Source organism: Camarhynchus parvulus, chromosome 3 (assembly GCF_901933205.1).
Source record: "Camarhynchus parvulus chromosome 3, STF_HiC, whole genome shotgun sequence".
Lineage (NCBI taxonomy): Eukaryota > Metazoa > Chordata > Aves > Passeriformes > Thraupidae > Camarhynchus > Camarhynchus parvulus.
The window spans coordinates 103,380,746-103,408,389 of record NC_044573.1 but is presented as its reverse complement, the minus strand read 5'-3'; the positions used below and the strand labels follow the sequence as shown (position 1 = coordinate 103,408,389).

At 44.0% G+C, this 27,644-nt stretch overlaps 1 protein-coding gene across 1 annotated transcript; it reads left to right on the top strand.

The window, feature by feature from the left end:
- The first annotated feature begins 560 nt into the window (after positions 1-560).
- FAXC (failed axon connections homolog, metaxin like GST domain containing) lies at positions 561-27,514 on the top strand. Its single transcript, XM_030946057.1, has 6 exons — positions 561-860; positions 1,309-1,444; positions 6,648-6,844; positions 13,758-13,975; positions 19,530-19,646; positions 21,161-27,514. The coding sequence occupies exons 1-6, from the start codon at positions 592-594 to the stop codon at positions 21,442-21,444; spliced, it is 1,221 nt and encodes a 406-aa protein (XP_030801917.1). The 5' UTR covers positions 561-591; the 3' UTR covers positions 21,445-27,514.
- Positions 27,515-27,644: the final 130 nt, after the last annotated feature.

The following is a 27,644-nucleotide window of genomic DNA, read 5'->3' as shown; positions in this document are numbered from 1 at the left end:
GGGACAAGGGATTTGCTCTGAAGCCATTTTGCTTCCCTTTCTGCTCACAGGGGTGTTTTCCTCAGTCACCTAATCGAGCACCAGAATAATAATAAGAAAATCGCGGCGGTGTTTGCAGACACAGTGTGGCAATGCCCAGCTGCGGCCGGGGGCGGAGGCGTAGGGGGGGTGGCTCTTTTTGTCCCAAATACCGGGTGAATGCGAGGCTTCTGTTCCTCCAAGAGCAGCAGGACGATGCTCGGACCGCGGCCAGTCTGACAGGACAGGCTCCCGAGCTTCCTCTCCGTGAGTTCCGCACAGCGGCTGCCGGGCCCGGGGGACTCCGCAAGGGCAGGGCAGGACACACCCGGCCGGGTCCACCCCATCCCCTCCTTCTCCTCCCCATCCCCTCCCTTCCCAGCGCGGTCGCGCAGCCGCGCAGTGCCGGCCGCGGCAGCCGCGGGAGCCGCGGGAGCCGCCGGAGCCGCCCAGCGCGGCGCGGCCCTTCCCCGCCGCGGGGCCGGGCTGGGCCCGGGGGCCGGGCCGGGCCGGGCAGGGCAGGGCAGGGGGCTCGGCGGCTCCGCGGCGGGGGATGCGGGTGCCGGGCGCAGGATGCTGTGGGGGGTGGGCCTGGCGGCGCCGCGCTCCTGCGTGGCGGACCTGAGCCGCAACCGCAGCCTGTCGCTGGGCTGGTGCGCGGGGCCCGAGGAGCCGCCGCCCGCCTTCTATGGGGGCGAGATCGTCGCCTTCCCGCTGTCGGGCGGCGGCGGCACCATGGCGGCGCTGGGCTCCGACTCCTGGTGGAAGAAGACGCTGTACCTGACGGGCGGGGCCCTGCTGGCCGCCGCCGCGTACCTGCTCCACGAGCTGCTGGCCATACGGTGAGGCTGCGGGGGCTGCGACCCCAGGGCGCTCCCCGCGGGGCCGGGGCGGCGCTCGGAGCCGCTTACTCCTGCGGGGTCAGGTTGGCGAGGGCCGGTGGGTCGGGGTCTCCCCTTCACCGTGCTTCTGCCATTTACCTTTCTTTCCCCCCCCCGTTCGCCCTTTGCAGCAGCGCAGGAGGCGGCTCCGCAGCGAGCCCTGCGCTCGCCCCCACAGGTGGCCCGGGCTGGGCTCTCTCGCTGCCTCCGGACCCGGTTTGCAACCAAAACCTGCAGCAAAACCCCTTAAGGGCTGACGAGAGGGTTGCCAGGGCCGCGGTTTCTCCTTTGTCTGTTTAATGTACTGATGTATCATGCACCTGTACGGTTTGGTTTGGTTTTGTTGTCTGTTTGGTGTGGGTTTTTTTTTTTTCCTTTTTAAATTCTGTTTTTGTTTTTTTTTTGACAGGAAAGAGGAAGAGCTCGATTCGAAGGATGCTATCATACTGCATCAGTTTTCAAGGCCTAGGAATGGCGTTCCGAGTTTATCCCCGTTCTGCCTGAAAATGGAAACGTACTTGAGGATGGCTGATTTACCCTACCAGGTACATCGTGCAGTTTGCCTTTGCCTTGCAGCTCTCTGTAATTGCGTGAAATGGCACATAGGCGTCCTGCCTCTCGTTCCCCCAGTCTGTCTCACCCAGGGAGATGTAAACATACACCTACAGCTAGGTGGGTTTGCCAACGTTTTTATGTCTCCAATTAAATTTAGTGTATAACCTTTAAAGATATGACTTGAATAAGATTATCTGGAACAGCTGTAGACTTAACTGGCAAAGCTAAATCAATGTTAAAATGCTGAAGTGGGAGAATAGTCTGCAGTTTATATAACGCTTAATAGCACCCCAAAACTAAAGCAGAAGACTGTTTGATCCTTGAATTTCACCATGCTAAAGACACCACAATTAGACAGCTGCAGGTTCTTGTTTTTCTGGAGGCCTTATCTCTAAAGCTGTCTGGCAAGAAGTGCTTACCTTTTGCTTCACCTCCCATGGCTAATGCTTCCTCCCCAGCGAAGTGAGATAGGATTGCTTTTAGAGGTCATGAATACTGCTCCTTAATTGTGGTTGGGTACATCCCATGCCATCTTCCTGCAGGGAATGAAGCCTGAGCTACACCAGCAAGTGAAAGCTGTGAGAGTGGACACTTGAATCTCATGGTCTTGCCCATTAGCATCGAGGTTGAGTTAGGACACTGCAAGTGTGGCACACATCTTGTGGTGTTGGCAAGCTGTGCAGCACACAGGCTCTTTGAGGCATGGGGTGGTTTTCTTTTTCTGTGTGTGTTAAGCAGTGAATACCTTTAAGATGATGAAATAATGATGATATATATAATTAAGATCTTAGGTAGAAGAAATGTCTGGGCTTTTTTTCCTTTTTTCTTCTCCCTCTGTTTTTTCTTCAGCAATATAAATTTGGCATTTTATTCCATGCTGAGGTGTTAGGAAGAATGTTTTGTGTAAGTTAGATGTTGTACAGCAGAAAGCCAACCCTGTTGCACCTTTTTTTTTTAGACATTTGCCATCGATATTTAGCTTCATATGTGGCTAAACTCCTTTACATTGGAAGGGAAAGAAAGTCTAATCAGTACATTTTGCTTAATTCTTTAATAGCCTGAGTTTAATGTTTTCTTAAAATTCAGTGGGACTTGAATCAGATAGTTGGGAGTACTAAAGGGGAAGACTTCCATCCTGTGGGATGTATTTTCCTCATTTAGGTTTACAGAACTTGCAGGATTCTGAAGCTTGAACAGGAGCAGGAGGACTTTGTGCACATTGCTTTTCTTGAAATAATTTGGGTAGAAATTGCACATTTGAGGGTGTGACTCTCTTGGTGTGATCTGTTTTCTTTCTAATGGCAGCTGTGCAGTTCAAAGGTTTGTGATGGTCAGGTTTGCTCTGGTGGAGAGTAGGTAAAGAAAGCTGCATTATAAAAGATGGTTGTGACTGGACATGGTCTCTTCTGAAAGATAACACAGCATTTGTGTGATTCAGGATGGAGTTGTTTGGGGAGCTCATGCTGATCAGAAATCACACAGCTTTTTGCAGAGGGGAATTTCCAGAGGATTATCCTCCCCTCTTCAGTTTTTGTGCTGAAGGTCAGCATTACTTTTTGGTGTTGCATGTCTCTCACTAGCTGAGAGTACATGAAACTGACAAGACCATCAAAAGCAACATGCCTACCTTCAGCTCTTCCTCTTGTCCCTTCCTACACATGCTTTTCTGTGTAGGAAGGGACTACAGCTCAGACTGATCAGAGCTGGCCTAGCTAGAGCCATGACATTTTAGTTTATTTGGTTTTAATTCAGCTTGGTTCCCCACGTGCTCTGTGGGCCATTTTGTAGGAGCAGGAATGGGTCCTGCAGGTGCTGGGAACACCAGGATGGCGCTTTTAGCCATGCTGGCTTACATGGGCTTAAGGTGTTTGTGGGGTCACTGACCCTCTGAAGGGTTTTAGAGGTAAGTTTGGTGGAGCTGAGGACACAGCTCTTTTTTTTCTGGAAGAAGCAGATATTATTTCTGTCCTTGTGTTACGAGTGTGGTGCTGCATTGGGCTCTGTCGAGTGGAGGAAAGTATGGCTGCTGCTGTGGGATTGGGTGGGAGGGGAGCTGAAGGGGGCACTGTTCTTGGCTGGAGTCTCTTGTACTCTTCCTGTAGACTTTTGTCTTGTTCCCTCATGACTGTGCTACCCTTAGGATGCTGTGGGTGATCCAGTGGCTGCCTGGCAGGCAGCGGGGTGGGTGTGAAGGGGGATCAGCAGGATCCAGGAGGAAACACCTTGCTTCCCTGCACACTGTCAGGGGCCGTGATGGAGAAGTGCTGCAGGTGGCAGCTGGTGCTCGTCCCAGGAGACCTGCTGTGGTCATCACCTTGCTGGGAAGGGACTGCTTTGAAGGGAGGGTTCTGAAATGGGGTGAAGAGAAGACAGTGAGGTGCTCAGACAGCTTTTGCACTTTTGATTCCTTGTGTTTATTGTGGTGCATCAGACTGTTGAGTATTGTGCTTTGTGTTACGCAATGTGCTTTAATGGCATGTGAGGGTTGGAGTAGAGTGACATATTCCTACCTTACTCTCGCCTGAATTTCTCCTAAAACATGCACTATTGTCATGTGCTTATGTTTTCTGGAATCTGCCTCTCTATGTGTGAGTTTCCATGAAAAATGATTTGGGGAGCCCCACCCTGGCTGGGCTGTCATAATCCCTAGTTGTGTTTTCAAAACATTTGATGCTTTTCTTGGTAAAGCTTGCTTTGAAAGAGCTCTGTCTGTGTGCTCATCAAGTTCTTTTGGGTATTCCTTGATTTCCTCAAGAATATGAAGAGCTGAGCCTTTATGTAATCTGATAAATAATTAGCACAGCAGGAATGTGCTGTTTCCATGCCAGGTCTGTGGAAATGGCAGCCTCGTCAGGAAAAGACATGAGTGAACGTAAAATCGTAAATGGGAGTAATGGAAAATGTGAAATCTAATTTCTTCTGTATAGTACTGTAAAATTGCCCCAGAAATACCTTGTGCCATTCTTTTTGTAAATTCCTTATGAATGAGGTTCTGTAGAGCTATTGTTATTGTTGCTCTGCAGGCACTTAATGTACTGTGAATGAAAAGGGATATTCTTTTGGTTTGTTTTTGGTTTTTATAATACTGTAGCTTTTTCCTGCTTAGCAGCTGGAACAATTTTTAAGTGGAAAATTGATAAATATTTGATAGTAATTAGTATCAACCATAAGGATGCAGAGGTTTCAAGCCTAAAAATGTCTGTTTGAGAACAGTGGATAAAAACAGTATAACAGATTTCTCAAGAGACTTAAGATTTTTCTCAGGTCACTGAAAGATATTTCCTATTTTGTTTGATAAACCATTTGTAATGAAACACAAAAATCTTTTTAGGCAATGTATTTATATGTATTAGATATATATGCTTGAAGAATTGTGCAGCTGAGTAATAACTTGCTTTTTTCTGGGTTTCAAATGGTATGGACTGCAGTAATTGGAAGATGTAATAAACACATCATCAAGTCCAGTAGCTTCTGCAAATCACCAGTGTTTGTGCACAAGAAGGGAAATATCTTAATGGACGGGCTTAATGAAGATTAAACCAGCTATGCTCAGGATCTTCTAAACATGCTTTTTAGTTCCAGGAAAACCTTGTGCTTCTGTATAAAGTCATAATGAAAAATTATGGAAATGTATCAGTGAGTTTCAGTGCTGAAAGGCCATTTTTGATGAAGGAAGGGTCTTGGAAGGTGGAAGGACAGGGCAGTGCTCTCCCTTCAGTTTCAGACATTCGGTGGTTTTAGAGCTTGTGCCATGGGATTGGCCCCCATGTCACCCACACATGCGGGTGGGACGGATTCAGGTGCTTTGTTCACCCACACGGGGGTGAGGTGGGTGAGACATGATATCATCCAGTGTCCCTGCCATGCTGTTTGTTTGGGCACAAGCCCTGGAAAGGCTGCAGCCAGAAGGCATTGCTTCCCAGAAGTGTTCCCGTTCGTTTTCATCCGGAAGGAAGAGCCTTTGGGAATGGCTGTGTGATCCCAGTGCATTGCACATCTGCATTTGGGGTGCAGCCAGGATGCTGGACCTCTCAGACTGAGCTGGAGGCGTTCTGGTGTATGCTTCTTGCTGCCAGGGCACCTTAATCTGTCTTAAGTGGATTCAGGAAGGGTGAATACTTGACACCCAAACAGATCAACCCAGAACTGCAAGCCCTAAACCTCCAGCAATTAGGAGCTAGGTCCTGAAATTCTTGGGGTGACTGGCAGAGATTGAGTGCAGAGCCCTTACTGTTCAGCTTTCTGTGCTAGGAGTTTTCATTCACTAAATAACAGGATGCGAGGATGGGAATCACAGGAAAGGAAAAAGGTTGTGCCTTGTGTCTCTGCCTTCAGGAGTAAGAGAATTGGAGACAAATGTCTGATCATGTTTTGGCAGCCAGCATTTCCTCTCATGCTTGTTACATGAGACAGAAATTCTCTAGTCTCTGTTTCACCTTGTCGTAGGAAAAACACATTGCTGCTTCTGTGTGAGTGCTGTGCTGAGCAGGTATAGCAGTGTTCAGTGGTGCAGTGGTGCTGTGCTCTGCTGTGCTGGGATCTTGGGAGACCCAGCTGTAATAAGTATGTCTGTAAATGTCTGAGATTTCTAAGTTTTGAAGTTGCAGAAAGCAGAAAAGCAGGTTTCCCTTCTGCTCATGGAATGATATGCCTTCTGGAATGATATGCCTTTCATATATGCTTGTGACTCTGTGTGTTTTGTCCTGGGAGGTAATGCAGCCATCTGAGTTGGGTAGTGAATTTATTTTTTTAAGGTACTTTTAACATGAAAAGTGCAGATGTGTGCAGAAACTGAATTTAGTTGTGAGTCCTGTGATTTAAAACTTCTTTAGGATAACGGGCACTATCCTCTGGGAGATCTGAGCATCTCCAACCCTTAAATAACCCAGGTATTTAAGTAATAAATAATATCATTTAAATAATATTATATCACATGACATTCAGCATAGAAGCATGGAACACCTTGCAGGGCCTGGAAACAATTCTGTCTGAATTTTCATGTAGGGTGAAGCTGCTGCTCTGATAGCATAGCCATTTCTACTCTCGAGTATTATTAAAAAACAAAGATTTGTAGATTTGTTTCTTTAAGAACACAGAAAATTATTTAAAAATATTTATTCTCATTAAAACAGAACCTGAAGGGCTTTTCTTGTCTGTATATTTGTTTGTTTACTTGATTTTTTTTTTCCTTAGAACTATTTTGATGGAAAACTTTCCCCTCAAGGGAAAATGCCTTGGATTGAATACAATCACAAGAAAGTATCTGGCACCGAGTTCATTATTGACTTTTTGGAAGAGAAACTTGGAGTGAATTTAAATAAACACCTTGGTCCGCATGAAAGAGCTGTTTCCAGAGCCGTGACCAAAATGGTGGAGGAGCACCTGTACTGGTAAGCTTCCATGGCAAAGCTGGCTGTGTTCCTGTGCTGTCAGATGTGTCCCTGAGCCTGGGCTTCAATACACATGCTTCTTTTCTCTTGCAGAAATCTTGGATACACAGTTATTAACTTCACAACTCTCTTCATCCTAGGAAGCTGCTGCTTCTTTATGTGTGCAGTGGTATGAGCCAGGGATAATTCCCTTGAAAAGCTGTGCTGTGCAAGCAAGGTAAAGTCAGGCCCTTTGACTGCAGCTTTGTAGAAGGAAGCAGCAGTGGGATGCTCCTCTGTTCAGTGTGACTTCTGTACAGGAGCAGCCTTGTTAGTAAAGACCAAAAGATCAAGGTGGCTGAAAGTATTTGTGGTTTGTGGGGTGTAGAGGAATGAATCCAGTGTTTGTGGTGAATCCAGAATATTGTTTTCTTACTTATACTGATTTTAATTATGATTAAAATTGTGATTGCAGTATGGATCATTGCCTTTCCTATAACACAGGATTCTCTTGTTGATATGGATTGTTAACAGTACTGCCCATTGATAATGTCCAGTATTAGTCACAGTATCCTGAGAAGCTGAAATATTTATATGAATAGAAAATAGAAATAGAACCTTTCTGAGACTTTATGCATTTTACTGACACCTTTGAAAAGAATTCCTGTGATTTCCTCTGTGCTTTACATTTCTGTCCTTCTTAAGTGCCCTTTCCAGTTTGGGCATAGAGACATCAGCTAGATATGCACCTTGGATACTGCATTTGCTCCCTTAGCAGGCACAAGGCTTTCTCCCAATACTTTATTTTCTAGTATGCATTTAAGTCCTTGCTACACTAAGTTTTGCATTTATGTTGCACGTTTTTTCTTGAAAACAGTGTGTGATTTTTAAATTGAATGCATTTACCTGCTTTATCTTTCACATTTTGATCGAAGAAAGATCAGCAGCAATATGTGTACATATAGTTCTTCAAATAATTTTTAGTGTCTCCTGGGAGAACAATTTTAGCACTCAGTAATTAGTATATTAAAGTGATTTGGTTTAGAAATTAAATCTTTGCCTTCCAAGAAGTGTGGCCTTCACCAGTTTTACCCATCTGCAGTGTCATAGCCTCCCAAACATGATACAGGCAGCCTGTAAGTTAACTTTTTTTTGTTCATTTTTCCACCCTTAGTTATTATGGCTGCCAAAAGGAGAATGAAGCCTTTTAGTCCCCTAATGCTTCACCTCCTTGCCTTAGTGTCAGTTGTTTCGTGGTTCATAGATTTAACTGTGTTAAATGTATCATTACTGATGGCAGGCTTATACTGCTGTTGTGTCTCAATTACACGGTGCTTTCCTCTGTGAAGCTGTTGTCCATCCATCCAGGCTCCCCTGGAGCTGGCTGGGCACTGCTGGACGTGACATAGGCAGATGTGGAAGACAGGTATTGCAAATTCAGGCACTGGTCCAGAGAGGGGGCACCTGTTTTAACAGGTGGACAAAGTTACATGAGTAGCAGAGATGGGCATGCCTGGCTGTGTATCCATGTTGCCTTTTCTGTGTAGTCACACAGAGCTGAGTTCCTCCAAGGCATGTATTTTTGCTGCAGTGCAGTAAAAAGTCCAACTGTAAGTCTTACTGTATGTCCCTCCAGCTGTACCAGAGGCTTGATATGTTGTATGTTGGTGAGGTTAAACCTTGCAGATTCCTTGTAGTAGGCAAAGCCTGAGCCATGAGGTATTGCAGTTGTACTGCTGTAATTCCTGGAGAAAAACTTTGCCCATCCTGTACTTACACCAAAGTAAAATCAGGTTTTCACTGTGTAGGACCATATTTCTCCTTGACAGCATTGCATCTGTGGTTGTGGGATCTCTTCACATCTGTCCCTGAACCTTCCAGCTGAAAGCTTAGGGTTTTTTTCTTGGTGTCCTCATGTCCCATGGTGAGGAATATGAAACAGCGATTGCCTTTCTGCAGAATGAGGTATATAAAACCAAGCCTCCAAAGCCATGCTGCATAATGTGATTCCTGATGTTTTGTGCCAGCAGCATGCAAAGTAGCTTTATCATAAATTAGTAATACTGTAGTACATTTATCGGACAAAGAAAAAAAGTACATCCTGTGGTGTGCTGTCTCTGGGTGAAGCTAATCCTGGTGGATGCTCAGCATTTCCTGCAGAAATGTTTAGTTTTGCCAAGCAGTGGCTCATCTCCGGCAGTTAATGCCACTTACATGTGGGAGTGACTGCTGTGGCTGGAGTTGGGAGCAATGTGGGGCTGTTGAGAGCCTCAGCCTCTGGACACCTTCTCTCTGTCCCAGGCTGTGACACCCGGCAGGGCTCAGGCGGGAAGACAAGTGAGTGTTCTTGTTTCCATGCTGGGGTTGCACTGTGTCTCTGAGATGCACAAGACTCATTTGGAGCTGGTGCTGGAGCTCCAGTCCCTGGAGAAGGCAGTAAGCCATTAGGCTTTTGCTATGTTTAGTTGGCAAAAGAAAAAAAAATCCTCTAAGCTGAATGGGTGTTGAGCCAAGCCAGCAGTGAAGAGATGGAAATGAAATAATTTTGTTACTCTCACTCCAGGGCCTGGATCCAATGCAGACCTCTGCCATCTGCTGTAGGCCTGCTCTGAGTTACCTCCACTGCCTGCAGTGACCCATGGACCCCCAGAAACCAGTGGGGCACCCACAGCCACCTCTGGGGAATGCGTTGGGTTTTTGGTGTGACTGCAGCACATTTGTGGGATCAGACCTCTGATTAAGAGAGGTTTCTTACTTCCTTCTGGAGCTGGCATGCTGGGCTTGACAATACTGCTGGGATTCAGGCCAGGCACCTCCTGGGTGCCTGTAGGGCTAGCAGTTGCTGTGAGATGCTTTTTGTCACTTCAATCTCAGGAGACAGATCTTAGGTTGGTGACACTAATGTGCTTAGGGAGAGCATAAAGCCTTGAATATTCGGCTTAAGCAGATGAACCCATTAGATTGGTTGAGCTGTATTGTCAAACTCAGCTGTAGTGATTTATAAATGTGTGTGTATGTGTGTGTATGTATATATACACTTGCAAATATATTTGACTTGTTTCTTGCTTTGTCTTCTAAGAAGCAAGCATCATATGTGATGAATGCTTGACCTACTGGAAGAGCATAATATGACAATATGGATGAATCTGACTTTGGTCAGTATTCAGACTTGCCAAGTGTTAAACATAAAATATTTTTATAATGTAAATATGTTTAAATATATCAAGCCTGTTTTTAGAGTAGTGTCTCTCCTACTGCTAACAGTGATGAGGCTTGAATGCCTCTGGTGGCTTAAAAACCAGTTGCTCTGAGAAGTTGCACAGCAGGTGGGGTTTCTACAGCTGATCGTGGAATGAATTTGTTATAATCCTTTTGTATGTCAAGAAATTCTGGTCTGTGCACGTTCAGATAGGAAAAATAACCCCCTGTTCACATCCTTGTGAATGCCTTCCCCTTGCCTTGAAGTTCAGATAGTTTTGGGATAATCAGGCAAGCTGCTGTTGATGAGTCACTTTCTTCATCTCCTTGCCTGATGTATGTATTGAGGCCAAAGCTGCTGTTACATTTAGACTTCGGATTTACTTCACCCCCACAGCATTGCTCCTTAATGCATTATTGTTTTATTTCTACTCTAAGATTTGTACAGATGTGCTGGCACAAATATGAATGGTAATGTTTCCCAAAATGCTCAGTTCAGGCCAATATTTAAATAATTATGTCATCCCATAAATACTTACTCTGGTGTAAAATGTATAGTTACGATGTACTGAAGTAGATTATTATGTAGACTGCCCAATTTCTGGCATTTCCTAACCTTTTCTAATATCGATCATGCTCCACTACTGTAGTTTGAATATAGGAGTGATGGGTGGAATTAAATGCTGAGAAGCATATATTGACAGAAAACACAAATTAATGAACCCTTGAATCGAATTCTTTTAACTCTCCCTAAATTGGATCCTACTTTTTTCCTTGTTTTGTCTACTCAGAACCATTACATTTTGGAAGTAAATTCTATGATTGTCTATTTAGCTGCCTTCATTGCCCATCTAAATTTGAGATTTGGGACATGTAACAATTCTGCTCATTCAAAGGGACAAGCAAATGTCTGAAGATTTGTGCTTGACAGTTTAGCCTGTGCAGGATTACCTAAATTCTGTGTAATTCTCTGTTGCTGTCTTAGTCATTAAACACCTGGTCTGATTTCTGCCTGTTCCAGATGCAAAGGCCTTCTTTCCCAGGGCAAGCGAGTGAGCTCTGGGGAAGTGTATTTTTGCATTAAAGTATGGGCCAATTCGCTTTGTGGGAAACCTTGTTCCTTCTGTTTTATGAAATTAAAACAATTTTGGACATGGATGATCACTCTTGGTGCCATGCCAGCTCACTGGTGTGATTGGAGTGAGCAGGTTTAATCTTGTGCAGCTGGGGTGACTTAAAAAGCACTGCAATGGAATTCCTGTGTTCTTTTTCTGTTTTGTTTTGACTTCTTTTTCTTGTTGCCCTTCTCCAGGCCAGGCCTGTTGTCCAAAGTATCTAAATTGTATTGCAGAATTGCCAGATGAAGCAGGTCAGGTCCATCTTGGGGAAGGAGGGTCTTTGCAGCAAGACAGAGCAGTGCTTTCAGAGAGCAAGTTCTTTTTAGCTTATTCAAATAATAAATACTAACTTAGAGGTTAGGAGAGGAACTCATTCAGAGCAGCACTGTGGAGAAGGACTTGGGGGCTCTGGTGGATGAAAAAACTGGACATGAGACAGCATCCTGGGCTGCATCAAGAGAAGTCAAGGGAGGTGATTCTCCCCTTCTACTCTGTATTTGTGAGACCTCACCTCTTGCCAGCTCTGGAATCCCCAGCATAAGAAAGATCTGAACCTGTTAGAGCAGGTCCAGAGGAAGCCACAAAGATGATCAGAGGACTGGAGCACCTGTCAGACAGGGAGAGCTGAGGTTTTTCAGCATCAAGAGCAGAAGGCTCCAGGGAGAGCTCGTTGTGGCCTTCCAGTACTTAAACAGGGCTTATAAGAAGGAGGGAGAGTGACTTTTTACGTGGGTAGATAGTGATAGGACAAGGGAGAACGCTTCTAAATCAAAAGAGGAGAGATGTAAATTAGATGTTAGAAAGAAGTTCTTTACTCAAAGGGTGGTGAGGCACAGGTTGCCCAGAAAATTGTGGATGCCCTATCCCTTGGAGTGCCCAAGGCCAGGCTGGATGGGACCCTGAGCAACCTGATCTAATGGGTCATAGTATCCCTGCCCTTATGCCTTCAGGCCAGCTTTCTTTCCATTTGTCTTAAGTCCTGCTTTACTGTTGTTCCTGGAATAGGGCAGTCTCACACCACATCTTCCAGACAAAGTCTTTAGTAGTTTCAGTAGCTCTTTACTGCTGTGTTTGTTGGCTTCACATTCCTCCTGCACTGCTGGTGCCTCTGCTAAATCTGTCTCTGATTCAAACTTTGCATTGCTGAAACCGGCTCAATGACTTGAGTTCATCCATCAAGTTTGGTGCAGAACGCCCCATTCTGAAAGTGGTGTTGAAGCATGTGAAATGCCAGCAGGATGCTTTTGTTATAATTACACAGTGCTGGAGGTTGTGGAGTAATCTGGTGAGGGTCAAAGCCGTCAGTAGCAGAGCAGGTACATTTTTGTTCTTCCCTGTTTATACATTTGCAGCAAAGCCTGCTCACACCTCACTGTTACTGCCTTCAGTGAAACCAGTTAGAGCAGAAGTCATTGAACTGCAGTGGACAATGTGAGTTTGATAAAATGTACGTTATCAAAAGAAGTCACAGGAGTTCTCCAGCAGATACTGGTTTTTTGGTTTTTTTTTACTTTCCTGTCTTGAATTAGATGAATCATATCAGCACTAAGGAAATTATGTGGAGTTGGAAATATGTACAGTGATAAAAGTGAAGTCATATTCCAAACTAAAACAATGAAGCCTTGGAATGGCTTGGATTGGAATATGTGTATTAATTCCCAGTGTTTCTGAGACCCCACAGGCTTTCTGTGTTTATCATGTCTACTTTGAGATGCCTTTAGCTATTTTTCCAAAAACCCTTGAACTTTGTGACAAAAGTTCACCTATATGGTCTTTTTGGTTTATTTGTAATTTCTGAAGATGCTGGATGTTAAAAAAGTTAATGTTTATTTTTTCATAGGTTTCTATATCAACAAATCAAGATACGTTTGCCTGTAATATTAATAAATAACAAAAACTCATGTGGGTAACAAAAATTTAAGATGATGAGGCAAATTATATAAAAAGACTTTTTAAAAGATATTATTTGCCATTCAATAAAGCATGGAACGCAACAGAGTCCTTTAGAAATGTCTCTCATAAAATCAGCATTTTGAATAGAGGAAACTGTACAGGAGAAAACCAACTCAATAACCACCACCACCTCTTAATTTTTTTAAAATTTATTTTTAGAAGATCATATTATTCTTAGTTTCTGAAGAGAAACCTTCTGAAAAATTACTGCTTCAGTATTTATGTTGGAGCAAAGTTACTGCTTGCCTAAGTGTCAGCAGCATAGAAAGGAGAAAGGTTGGTGGGAAAGATTGATTTTTTGGGGAGCTGTTTTGTTGTTGTTTTCCCCAGGTCTGTGCAGTGAGTAGTCTTTAGCTAATAAATGCATTTTGTTATGAGAGTTTAGCAGAATTCTGCAGCTTTTACTTTATATTTCAGCATGAATCTTGTTTTCTTCTGAAGTGAGTCATGATTTAATGAGAGAATAAGCACTGGGCAGTCTGCCTAAGTACTGTAAAGTGAGTTTGCTCTGCTGGCACTCCGATTGCCTCCGAGTCTGCTGTTTATGGAAGCTGCCTCTCCATCAGGGCAGTGAGCACCTGCCTGACCTCTGTGTGAGCCTCTGCTGGGTGGTGTTGGGCTCTCTGGTGATTACACTGCTATAATTTCTTTCTGCATCCTTCCAGGACTTTAGCTTATTGCCAGTGGGTGGAAAATCTTCACGAGACACAAAAGATGGTGTCGCTTTTCGGCCCCTTCAGCGACTTGCTGAAGTGGATCTTCTGCCATCTGACCAAAGGGATCGTGAAGCGGGAGATGTACGGCCACGGCATCGGGCGCTTCTCGGAGGAGGAGATGTACACGCTGATGGAGAAGGACATGCGGACTCTGGCAGGCCTCCTGGGTAAGGTACAGCGGGTTACGGTGCTCTGTTCTCAGACCCTCTCTCCACAGGCTGGAACTGACCTCCAGGGCTTCCTGACAGCTTGATCACACGCAAATAATCTCATTTTGGCAGAAGGTAGAGGCTGTCATTTAGTACCTTCCTTGCTCTGGCAGAGACACTGTTTTCTTTTCCCACTGTTTGCTGCCAAATTGTGTGTCTAGAGGCATAAGAGGCTTCCTTCTCTGAGCACAGAGTATGTGTATGTGGAGCAGCAGAACATGGCCTGCTGGTTTGGAAGAGCATTTAGTGATATGGAATTAGGAAAGTGCAGTGTTTAGTTCTGCAAATGAAACCTCTTATTTATACCTTTCTTGGAGGCTGGGGGGTGTGTGTCTCATTTTTTATTTCCTGGTTGTATTTCCTTTCCGGTTTTTTATTTGTGGCTGTTTGATGGATTGCTCTGAGGCTGCCATTTGGAAATCCTTTGCAGATGTTATTTTGATGAGCTGAACTTTGTTGTGTTTGGTTGGTGTCAGCAGCTTTATTCAAAGCTCCCAGTAGGAGATGGTTCTGTGCTGTCAAAATACATGTGTTTAAGATTCTTGGTTATCTTGGGTGCGTCCCATACAATTAGTCTTAAGGTTGAGTTCACTTAGCTAGAATTACATGAGCCTCATTTTTGTCGTGTGGCTCAGGTTGAAATATGTACTGGAACTGTTTTGCACTGTGCTTCTTGCCTTCTGCTCCACTGAGAGCTAAGCATACTGTGCATCTTTTTAAGACTTGCATTTTGAGGAATTGCTGTGGTGCAGGTTGTCACTTTCCTTGAGCTTATGTCTCTCTTGTGGGAGAAACCAAGAGAGATGGTACCTGTGTGTTGTTCCCTGTAATAATTGCTTTAAAGAGATGGCTGAGTGGAGGACAGGAGGGTGCTTCCCTGCCCTATGCTCCAGGGGGACCCGCTACCCATGCTCTAAAGAGACAAGTGTGGAGTGGGTGAAAGGAACAAGCTGGGGAGAGCCCAGCAGAAGGCAGAAGCTGAGTGCTTGCTGAGAAGAGAAGGAAAAAACCATGCTTCTGGACTTCTAAGCTGTTTTGGAAATGAAGGTATTTGCAGTAGACCCAGCTGTAGTGTTTTCTGTAACTTTGTTTTCTGAAACAAACCTGTTGAGTTGCTGGGTTGGGAACAGGGTGGAAAAAACCCCATGAGGTGCATGGACACAATGGGCAAGGGGAAGATTAGTTGACAGCTCCTCCTTTGACAGCACTTTCTTATGCTGTATTTTGTTTGTTAACAGAAGCAGTTATCTATTCTAGTGTCTCTTCAGAGAAAATCTGTTGTTTGGAGATTAAGAAGTCCATTTTCTTTGAGAGGGAGGAAGGGAGGGAGCAATTAATTTTAGAAGAGGAGATCTGGTCATACCTGCTGCAGAGCTGTGGCCAGCTCCAGGTCCTCTCCTCTGTGGGACTGCTGATGTTGTAGTTTTGAGATTGGCACTGTGTGGCTCCATGTTCATCACAAGGAGGAGTGGGGCTGGGACAGGAGCTGGACCAAGTTCAGTCTATGACTTAGAAGCTCAGCAAAGCCCCCTGGCTCTGGCTAGACAACTCTGTCAGGCTGAAAAGAGTGGCAGTGGATATGTCTGTGCTAAAGTCATCCCTGGCTACCAAGAGCAGACAGAACCTTCAAGAGAAAACTAAAACGTGTATCTGAGTACTTGTAAAAATATCTTGATTTGCTTATTTCTCTGGAGTGTATACTGACACTGAGATTTGTAAGATTTCAAGTTCAAAGGGATCATTTAATCATCTAGACAGATCTCTGTGGATTGGACTGCTTGACTGCTGTCTTGAGGCTGTGCCTTTTTGCTGGCTTGGGGATGGCTTTCTAAAAGCCATCCAGTTTTAATTATGAGATTTCAGCAGGTGGAGGTGCCACCATGTTTTGCTGACAGATGTTAGTCACTCTCTAAATCTGTTCAAAATTGAACTTGTTTCAAATGAGAGTTTTATTCTAGCCTGCAGAAAAATTCTCTTCCTACTTCTTTCTCCCTTCTTGGGTAGCTTGGTTCATCTCCCTGTGAAGGTAAATGCTATAATCAGTGTCTGGCTTTTATAGAAAATGTACTGAACATCCTCAAGCACTTTGCTATATCAAATTTTAAATTGTTTTATACATATTCTACCAGCAGTGTTTTTCTTCTTAATTCCAGACTGTTGTTGAGAATGTGCCTGTGTACTTCAAAGGCCTTGATGACTGTTTGCCGTGTTCCTGTTATTTTATTATATTACCAGCTGAACGTTATACATTTTTTTCATCATCCCCTCTGAAATGGATGTCAGATTAGTCAGTGTGCAGTTACATTAATAATTTTATTTTTCCTTTTGGTTATTGATGAGTTTGTCTACTTTTCTGTAATTGCCTTAATTTTCATCACTATGCTCCTGTTTCTTCAGCCAACTGTTTATGGTAGGGTCTAGGTAACTGTGGCCTCAAGGTGGTATCCTGGAATGAGGACAGGAGGTGGGATGAAGACTTCCAGACTGACTAGAGGGTCACCTGTTTCAAAGAGAAAAGGAGAAGGCAGTCAGTCAGCTTGCTGCCTGCACAGTTTTTGTGAGATTCTCCTCCATATATATGTGCCCAAGTGTTTTGCCAGAAGAGAAGGTAGTTGAGATTTTGGCTGTTACCTTAAGAGCTTAAAAATGATACCTATGGTGCAGAATAGCTGCACATACCAAACTGTAGCTGTCAGCCATCAGGAATATCAGATTAATGCTCCCCTTTTTTAACAAGAATCATTCACATGGGAACAAAAATAACTTTTAATTCTAAGAGCTGCTTCCAGAGAATGATAGCTTTGCAGCTGTCAGTTCTTATGACATTAATTTTGACATTTCCAATCACATCTTTGGTGCATTTTTATTTTCTTTATTTTTTATTTCTAAGAATAATTTTTCTATCTCCCTTATACCCATTTCCCTGACAGACTCCTCCAGATCTTATAAACATGGAAGTTGGAACTAATCCCTCTGTGATGGATCACCCTGTCCCAGTGGTATCACCTTTCTCTCTGTCCTGCAGTCTTTAAACCACAAATGTAATTTCCACATATTATAGCAGTTTCCTACTGCCTGGTGATAGTGTAAGCAAGTGTGGGGAATGAGCACATGAATTAGCAATATATAAAAATACACATTTTGGTAATTGTTTAGAAGGGGCAAGTGAGTGGCCATAAATCTATTGGTGCCCTCTCAGCTCTCTGCCTCTCAGGCTCTTTGGTAAATGAGGATTTTGAGCAGGGGTTGCAGGCCAGCAGCTTCCTGAAGTGGATTTTGAAAAGCATTTGATGCTTTGGGGAGGGCAGGGGTGCTCAGAGCTGAAAACTCAGAGGTTGGACTAACCTGGATCTGAGGCTCTAAAGTTAGTTAAGTGCCCTGTAGCAGCCTGCAAGTGTTGTAGCTGCCTCTGTGGAAGGATGCAGGCTTGTGTCCCACAGAACTGCTTCTTGCTGGGGTTTCTTGACCCACTGTTGAAGTAGCTGCTTTTGAATCCTCTGGTGCATGCATTTGTAAACAGCGGGTACTCTCAAATTCCTGGGAATTCAGTACAAAGTTGATCCAAGTCCAGTGTGACCAGGTGATTTCATTTCTGTTGGATTAGCCAGGGGATGCAGAGAAGTGTTTGAGATGATCAGTGCTATGGCAGCCTGGATGTGACAGACACTGTGTAATCCTGCCTAAAAACAGACACAGAGATATCTGGTCTATCAGAAAGTCTTCTGGACTAAAGTTGCACTGGAAGTTTTGAGAACACATTGGGAATGGTGGAAGAAAATGTGCACAGTTGCTGTATTTTGTGGAGCAGCATGACTTAAAACCAGATTTGGAGTTTTATGACCCCACAGTTTTATTTTCTCCTCTTTCTCTTTGTGTCCATGCACCTGAAGTTGTGGGGTGTTGTGCCTGGGGAGCCAGAGGGTGGGATGGCTTAGCCCTCACTCAGAGCCTGCTTTAGTTGTAGCAAGATGGAAATGGCATTATTTCTTCCCAGCACAACATCACTATGGATTGAATCTCAAGACCCAGTTGTATGGTGCTAAATTCCTGGTGCTGGCATGTAACTGTGGTTTAGGGACCAATTTTTGAGCTGCGTTTGAGATTGATGAGTGCTTAGGTGTCAGATAAATACCGAAAAGACACAACATTTACCCTGTACAGAGTTTTCAAACAATAAATTGATGGAATCGTGGAAGGAGCTGGGGAGAGTTAACTGCATGTTCAAATGACATCTGACAGGCCAGAGAAAGTTATTGTTACTGGGTATTCCTGAGCACTGTTTTGCTGTGCTCTTGTGCAGGGGATTGGCAGCATTCCTTGTCCTGTACCCTGGAATTTGATGCATTTTACATTGGACAGTTCCGCTGGACTTGCTCAATAAACTGAACATTGAATAACCTGCTGAATTACAGGCAGCTCGGAAGAATGTCCTGGGGAGATGGGATAAGTGGATTTTGAGAATTCAATTAGGTGCCACATTTCACAGAGTTAATGGCACTTTGGGCCGAGGCAGGGGCAGTGCAACCAGCTAACCTGACCTCTGCAATACTTCATGTTTCACTGTGTGCTCTGTGCCTGGTCTTTGTTCCAGGTCTTCTGCCTGTGATGGGAAAACCAGTCTACAGTGGATGTTTTGTTGCAAACAGTGGCTTTGAAACATGTATTTTCTTCCTTAGTTAGTTACCCATCTGTTTGTGCTGTGGTGGCTATTTAGGACCATTATGATATTGGGGTGCCCAGAGAGGTAAAGCAGAGAGGAGCAGACATGTCCCTCCACTGCACCAGGCCAGTCCCAAAGGGCTGCTGTTTCACTTAGGGCCTGACATGCCTCTGAATTCTCCCTGTGAGGGATCAGTGGGGGTGAGGGCACTGCAGTGGTGGTGTGTGAGAGAACCTGTCCACTCCTGCCTACGGCTTTGTCCTCCTTCTGGAGATGCAGGTTATTTCTGAGCATTTGCTGCAGGTCTGACTGGTGCATCCTTTTCATCCTGAACAAACAGGGAGAGAGGAAAGCTTTGGGTGTGACTTTTCTTTTTCCAGCTGATCAGATGAGTAAATTGAACCTGGATCTGCATGGATGAGAGGTAAAAGGTGACCAGCTTCTTTCAGCAAGTTCATGATTTTGAATTGTGGTTGAGTGGTTTTGGGTTTGCAGCAAAGGCAGAAATGGTGTTTTCAGGCATCTTGTAGCTGCAGAGCAGATTTTAAATGCAGCAGAACGAGTACAGGGTGTGAGCACTGCCAGCTGTGAGGAGCAGAGGAGGTTCCTTGGCCAGTGGTGGCTCTGTAATTGGCCTGGTTATAGAGGTCTTGAGCACTGGGGCAACTGCAATAATGGATTTCACCTGCTGAATCCTTGAAAGGGTTTTGGAATCCCTGTCTTTGAGCAAGTGAACCTTTTCATTGGAATGATTTAATTAAAATAAATATGCTAAAGATGGAGCTGTGAATTTTTTTTTCATTTGGGGAAAAGTGACATCCAGTCAAGAAATATTTGCTGTTGTATTTATAGGTGACAAGAAGTACATTATGGGATCAACTGTTTCCACTGTTGATGCCACTGTCTTTGGACATCTGGCACAGGCGATGTGGACATTACCAGGGACTCGACCAGAGAGACTAATCAAAGGTAAGAAAGCTTGAGTGACCTCTGATTAAAAACTCTTGGTGGCATTTTTCACGTTTAAACTTGGAGTACCTTGGAAGGACATTTTGAAGACTGCAGTACTTCAGCAGACTGTTCTTGCCTTTGATGTAGCATTTGTATCCTGTAATATTGTTTTCTCTTAAAATTCTTTGTTTTCTCTTTAGTGTTCTAAACAGTAATTGTTTTTATTTCTTTACTTGATCTTTTCCCTGTTTAACATGGCAAAGCCTTAAAGCTTCTAAGGAGTGAATGCTGGGTAATGTATGAGAAAGCAGAACAGCCATTAGCCAAATTCTGCTGAGCTGAGAACTTTCCTTGATAGTAGAACTGCAAGAGCTGTTGTCTCACTGGAATTACAGCCTTTGCTGTTCCTGAAGATGCCAGGCAAGGAAGAAATCCAGCTTGGCTTTGGAGTCACTTTGCTTTTGCCTGAATTGGAAGCCAACAGACCCCTTCTCCCCAGAGAGGGTTGTTCTTTGGTTTGGTTCTTTTTTGTGGGATGAAGTATCTTTGCATCCATTTTCATAGTAAAACCACACAGCATGAAAAATGGGAAGAGCTAAAGAGGAAAAGGATGTAAAATAGTGTAAAAGGAGTGAATCTGACCTGTAAACCTACTCTATGCCAGACAGCTCTGCTAAACCTGTGGTGAAGAGGCACAGGCTTACTCTTTTCCTCAGAAAATTAGGAAAGGATATAAACATTGGCTATGCAGTTCTTTCCCTTGATGTCTGGGGCATCACAGGTAAAATTCTGAAGGGCTTATGGCTGTCTAGAAGGATTACTATGCTTGTTGAATTAGTTCGTGTCTAATGAAAATAAATAGAAGATAATAGATTGAAATACCCAAGCAGTGTGGTTGATTCTCTGTACCTGTCAACCTACTTATGCTGTCATGAGTACAGCATGCACCTCCCCTTTAACACGCTGTTATTTCTTTTTAAATTTTTTTAATGATTTATTCTGTAAGCATACATGTATTTATAAACAAGGCGTAAGGTAAGGCTGGGAGCAGTAGCAGCGAGCCGGTGGCCATATTAAATGTGAATTTATGTTGCAGACAACGCTGCCATCTGGTGGTGAAAACCCCACATTCACTGTAGTTAATAAGCGTGCTGAGCCGTCTAGAAGATCAAATTCTGTTTTTAGGAACCAGGTGTTTGCAATTAAACAAAAAGTTTTGCTGCAGAAACCTTAAAGTATAAGTGTCTTGTCTTGACTTCTTTTTTGTAGAGGTTGAATTTGGGATACTTACTTTGCTATTTGTGTCACCATGCATTTGTGCTTATTCCTGTGTAACCCTTCTTGTATGTGGTTACATTAAAATTAAAAACAGCTGCTAAGAGGATTGATGACATCTTGGAATTTTGAAACTTCTTTGGAAAGGCCCCACACAGTTTGTTTCCTAACGCAGCTAATGTGTTTTTGCATCATCAGGTGAGTTAGAGTGTTATTGCCTGGATATATTTACTGAAGTCTGTTGTGTTGTGTTGCAGGTGAACTGATTAACCTTGCTATGTATTGTGAAAGAATAAGGAGGAAATTTTGGCCAGAATGGCACCATGATGATGACAACACTCTGTATGAATCTGAGGAAAGCAGCGAAGCAAGCAAGACTTACTCCCCTTTGCAGGACTTCAGTTTTTATTCAAGGACAGAAACATTTGATGAGGAAGGGAACAGTATTTCCCAAACCCCTGACACAGATTACACTGGACACTCCCTCTTTGACTCAGATGTGGACATGGATGAGTACAGAGATCATGAACAATGCAAGTGATGTGTACAAGTGTGTCCCGTTGTGCAGATAAGCTGTTTTTTGGGATCACTCTGATTTGTTTTCTCCTTCAGGTCATGAAGAGGTTTGTACCACTTTGGAAGAGACCATTGTGCTTGATTCAGCTGTCACATACTGCTCGGACTATTTCAACCGTATTTTGTTTTGTGTAATTGTTCAGGTGGACCAAAGTAAACACATTTAAAACACACGTGGGCAAACTGGAGGTCTAGGGGGCAGCAGGACCTTTCAGCCTATTTTTGTTCATGTTCAAAACCAGATCACCCATCAAGTGGGACGAACTTCTGGGAAGTGGAGCATTTGTCAGAACTGGTTTGTGTTGTTATCTTATCTTTACAACAGTGGGTTGAGGACAAAAATGGAAGAGGTATGACTGGCACAGCTTTCTTCCATGGAAGGAAATGATAGATGCTGTAATGAAAAGGCCCTGATGGTGTTGGTTGGCTGCCATGTCAGAATAAGCCAGTGGTGTTCTGAGGTGCATCAGATTCATGCACCCTGGCCTGTATCAGCAGTAGTGTGGCCAGCAGGACCAGGGCAGTGATTTGGCCCCTTGTATCAGCACTGGTGAGGCTGCACCCCAAATCCTGTGTTCTGTTGTGGGCCCTTCACTACAAGAAAGTCATTGAGGTGCTGGAGCATATCCAGAGAAGGACATGAAGCTGGTGAAAGGAACTGGAACACAAGTCTTGTGAGGAGCAGCTGAGGGAGCTGGGGGTGTTTAGCCTGGAGAAAAGGAGTCTCAGGAGAGACCTTATGGCTCTCTACAACTGCATGAAAGGAGGTTGTAGCAAGGTGGGGGTTGGTCTCTTCTCCCAGGTAACAAGCTCTAAGATAAGAGAAATGGCCTCAAGGTGTGCCAGGGAAGGTTTGGATTGGATATTGGGAAAAACTTCACTGAAAGGGTTGTCAACAGGAACAGGCTGCCCAGTCACCATCCCTGGAGGTATTTAAAAGCCACATAGATGTGGCACTTCAGGGACATTGTTTGGTGGTGGGCTTGGTATGCTAGGTTGAAACTTGGACTTGATGATCTCAAAGGTCTTTTCCAGCCTAAAAAGATTGTGTGATTTGGCAAGGTTTCAGGGGAATTTTATTTGATAGCTACCCATACTTCGGGTATTACAGGGTCTGCAGGAAAGAACTGCTCCCAGTTCTTTTGGAGACAGTCAGGGAAGGACGGAGGAAAACATAATCTTGCAGAAAGGAGCTGGTTAGTGTTTCTTGTTCTTTGCAGAAGGTTGAAATCACTACTCTAGAGTACTTTAATGCAGGAGGGAGATGTCAGTGTTAACTCATCTGGAATGTGTGTTGGTCAAATTTCTTCTGTGCTATTGAATTATTATTATGTTTTTACTCCCTGCCCATGGCTGCTGTCTGCTATTTCTAGGCAAGGCTAAAGAGCTGGGATTTGTTGCTGAAAGCCTGCTGTGTCTCAGCAGTGGGTGCTTTGTGTTCCTTCCCAACAGACACAGCAAACCTATGAAGGTGGCAAAGCAGTTCGAGGTATTAGTAGGCATGGGATGCTATGTAGCTGCAAGATGTTGGCCCAGGCAATTGAATGCTTTACAGCTGCCTAGGGAGGGGCTTCAGGGGGTGCTGGGCACTGTGCTGGCTTGCAGTGCACAGTCCCTAAAGCTGATGCACGGGAGGAGGTGAGATGGGACAGTTCCCTCAGCACTGCCATGTGTGTGGGGAAATTCACTTGCTGAAAGCATAAACCAGAATTTAATTTAAATTGCCTTTGCTGACATATCTGTGGATCTGGATCCCAAAATGATTGCACAGGTTCTGACATGCTTCATGTTCATGTCTCCCTAAATGCAGGTTAGAGATGAGAAAAAATCCATTGGATTTACTCACAGCTTTGAAGTTAAGCATGAACTTCAGTGTTGCTTGGCCATGATTAGTTGATTTTGGTAGAGAGCATATCAAACATACTGAGCTGTTGTGTTTTTAAATATGGATATAAAATTGGGTATTTGACTGCAGACTTTGTTGGTGGCCTACTTTAATTATGACATTCTCAGTGACTTACAGTTAGATGAATCAGGATCCCTCAGCAAGTTTTTTATAATGTGTTGGTTGTACCAAATGTTCTAGGAGCAGACAGGGCAGACAGCTGCTTTAGGATGTTAATTGTTGGTAGTTGTAGTGAGTCTGGACCTTGAAATAACTCCAGCACTCAAAGAATAGCTTGCCCCCTAGAATCCTGGAATGCCTTCTGCAGAGGAAAGTGCCTGCTCTGGGGAAATTTGGGGTTAGCCTTGGCTTTGAAAGCAGGGACACCTTTGTCTGCACTGAAACCCCAGGTCTGTTCATGCATGGGAGCCACTGCAGTGAGAGCTGACAAGTTTGGTGTGAATTTGCACCTGTTTCCACAATTCCCTAAGCATGTCCTTGGAGCCTTGTTCCAGTCAGTGCTGTGGGCAAGTATGAATGGCAAAGTGAAGCAAAACCGAGGAGGAAGATATCATTCAGTTACTTGGGACCCTTCTCAGGAAACTAAGCACAAAAATAGGGCCCAAGAAGATAAGTCTTGGGCTTGAAAGTGCAGAGGTGATGGCCTGGGTAACTCCATGGCCAAGTCAGGAGAGATTTTATCTGCAAAAATGTAGGTATTGATATTCTGAATAAAAGGAGTCTGCACCAAAAAGCTCCTATTTAAAATCATTAGTGTGTTGGAAATTCTGATGGAGATGTTCCCATTCATTCACTGATGCATGTTTGAAGGCTGTGCTTTCTCTATTTGTTCAGCATTGCAAGGTGTGCTTGCAGCAGATGAGTCCCACTCCTTAAAAGACCATTAAAGAATGGTCAGACCTCTTTAAAAGGATTTAATCCATGCATTTTCTTTTGGAAGCTGTCTTGGTAAATTGTTGTGGGGAAGCAAACAAACAAAAAGTTTAAAAAAATAAAAAGTGTTCATTTATTTTGGTTTGCATGGGAAAAAAAAAGGATGTGTTTTCTTAAAAAGGGAACAATTTTTTTTTACTTTCCAAAATTTTGCTAAAAGAACAATGTTTTCTTAGTCCTGCAGTCTTTTTTTTTTCCCATTCCATCATATCTATTTTTAATGTTAGTGCTGAGGGGCTGTACGGAACTAAAAATAGAGACCATCTTAATTTCCTTTTGGGTTTTTTTCCTTTTTCTTTTTTTCCTCCCTGATCAAAATTGTGAGGGAATCCACTGTAGGGATGCTGGAGATCCCGACTGTGCTGCTGTGGGGGTTGAGGGTCAGCAGTGTCTCTGCAGCCATGAAACTGCTGGGGACAGCTGTGGATTGCCAGCTGCCCAGCAGGTGAGCTGGGATAGCAGCTCCTGCCAGGAGCTGGAGGCTGATGGATGCCAGGACATCATGTCTGAGGTGACACAGACCACAGAAGGTTTTTCCCTGGCTGCAGATCCCTCTGCCACAGCCAGAAACTCACTGTGGAGTGATGTTAGGAAGGGTTCAGGGGCCACTGTTGCACTGGATGGGTGAGACCCCTGCCCTGCTTATGAGCTGGAGCATAGCCCAAATCCTAGTGAGGAGACAGCACTGTTCCTCCTGGTTGCTTTTTCCTCAGTACTGCCAAAGGCTGAGTACTGCCTTTGTGTTTCCATAGTGCTGCTTTAAAGGAATGAGTAATTGGTCTGCTCCTCATTTGGCGAATGGGAGTTCAAAGCGAGCCCTGCATTTCCAGTGGAGTTAGATTTGAAGCAGTCTGTGGGGTTTTTTTCATGTGAGTGGCAGTGTTTGACTGTGTGACACTCTGTCATGTCAGAAGGGATTTGTTTACCCCTGTTGGTCTCACTGGCTCTGTCAGCAGAGCTCACTGTTACCGAGTGGGGGAAACAGGCACTGGGATGTATAGGTCCTACAGAAGTCCTGCAAATGTGGTGTTTGATTTAAAAACCAAACTGAACCTGATGTTTCAGATCTGGAGGACTGTTTCCATCCAATTATAGCACTGCAAGTAACACATTTTGATCTTTAAAACCTTGGCAATGTCCCTCCAGATCTATATTCTCTTTGAAAAAATACTGCCTGAAATATTTCTGCAGCAACAGTTCAGGCACAAATTTGCTTTTGTCAGTGATGTCTGCTCAAGTAATCATGACAGTTTCATACTGTTTTCCTTGAAAGGCCTGTATCTGTCAGATGCTAAGCCTTACAAAATATTGCCTGCTGGAAAAGCGTGTTATGTGCAGATTTATGCAGGGCAGCTCACCAAGTGAAATTTCTGTGGCAGGGGATGAATTCAAGTGGGTCTTGTCCTTAGATGTTTGAATAAGAATTTGAAGCTGTTTTTTGACAAGTAGCTGTTTGGCCTAATCCTCCCCAAATACTGCAAAATTATGATTTACGCATGTGATACTAATAAAGCAAATTATGCTCTCTAAATGCAGAATTACATTGGATGATCCAGTAGCTGGGATATGGAAATGGGTACCCATAGGTGTGAGTCATGGCCATACCTCTCAGCAGCTGTGATCCAGAGCAGCATGAAGGTTTGTACTGTTTAATCCCATGGAACCAGAGGACTAGAGGTAACTCTGAATGACTGCAGTGGCTTTCAGCAGTTCATCTGTGCTGTGGGGTATCCATGTATGCTGTGCCTTGGGTGTTCCTTAGCGCTGGGTAGATTGTGCTGGGGCTCATTGTGGTAGCTGTGGCTCCTATGGGGCATCAGCCTGCTGTTGTCCTGTGGCTGAGCTGCAGAGCCAGGGGTCTGTTTGGGAGTGAGCCTTGGCAGTGAGCAGAGCTTTGAGCCTGCTGGTGAATGTGGGCTGTTGTACTGGTGTCCTGTGGAGGGAGGTTGTTCCCCCACACTGCACATGTGCATTCAATTTTCAGGCCAGTGACCCCAGTCTTCACAGCTCTGCCTTGGTGGAGAGGAGGGTTGCAACACGAATCAGCTCCATCTCACTGGTTTGGGGCAGTCCTCTCTTTGATGGCCATTGGGGAGGGCTTAGTCTGTGTTCATTCCCTGTGGAGGTGCCCCAGTGTGAAATACTTGTTGGCAGAGGTTTCTGCAGCTCTCTGAGCAATTTGGAAAGTTAAATGGTGTTAGTCTGTGTACAGCACAGGAATTCCAGTCACTGAAAACTGTGTGTCACTACAGTGTGTCACTACTGTGTGTCACTACAGTGTTAAACCCTTAGTTCTGTGTCCTGGTTGCACCACTCCCAGGTTTTTCAAGGCCAAGGAGATCCTTGCAGGCTTTTGGTCAGACTTCAGCATAAAAAGGTTTGTGGGATTTCATGTAATGATTTACACATTCAGCTCAACAAGTTAGAGCTGAAACATATGCTTCCAAAAGGCATTCAAGTTTTGTGGAATAAATAAAATCCTGCTCCACTTTGAAGTCGTCGACAAAAGTGCCATTTGCTTCAACGGTGCCGGAGTTTCCAACAGAGCTTCCAAGTGACCCTGAAATTACCACTTCTCTCATTCCTGTCTAATTATATTTAAGTAAAATTTTGCTTTATTGGGGGCAGTAAGGCAAACAAGATGTGACTGTTGTTCTTTTTTAAGCTTCCTTAAAAAAAAGTGCTTTTTTCGTCTGCACTGGTCACATTGGTATTTTCACTGGGCACTATGATTGTGGTGTGTTCTTCTCTCACTTCTTAATTTGCTCTTCTGACTTATCTTTCCTCAAATGTACAAGTTTTTATTTATCAGGATACTTGAAGAATGCAAGTCCCAAAGACAGGGGTGTGCAATCCAGCAAGAATAAAGTGTATGCAGATGTATATGGGCAAGGGATACATCCAGCTAGCTGCAGTGTACAAGGTTTAACTAACAAAATGAAGCAACACATTTCTAAATGGGGACTCTGATGCTGCAGCTGCATTCTGTTGTTTGTCTATGAACTACATGAGACATACATTATTTTAGCACTGTTATTGCTAGTTTATAAAGCCATATTTAAAATTGTACACTTGATTGTAACATAATTTTAAATTGTGCACTGTGTTGATCAATGTACATATATATGAAGATCTGTATATTTTGTCTTTATGCTGTATGTCATTGGTGTGTAAATTATAACTAATGGATCTAAAATACCTTTCTGGTTCATGTCCTTATTCTGTGTCTGTGCTTTCTGTGGAGCTGTGAACAGCTGAGAGTTGCTCTCTTGAGAGCAGGGATTGCATGAAACTTTAATGACCAGTCAGTTAAGCCCTCATCTCCC

Coding starts and splice junctions, on each gene's coding strand:
- FAXC (XM_030946057.1), top strand. CDS start 592: ATGCTGTGGGGGGTGGGCCTGGCGGCGCCGCGCTCCTGCGTGGCGGAC. Junction 1,445..6,647: donor TGGCTGATTTACCCTACCAG/GTACATCGTGCA, acceptor TTTTTTCCTTAG/AACTATTTTGATGGAAAACT. Junction 19,647..21,160: donor ACCAGAGAGACTAATCAAAG/GTAAGAAAGCTT, acceptor GTTGTGTTGCAG/GTGAACTGATTAACCTTGCT.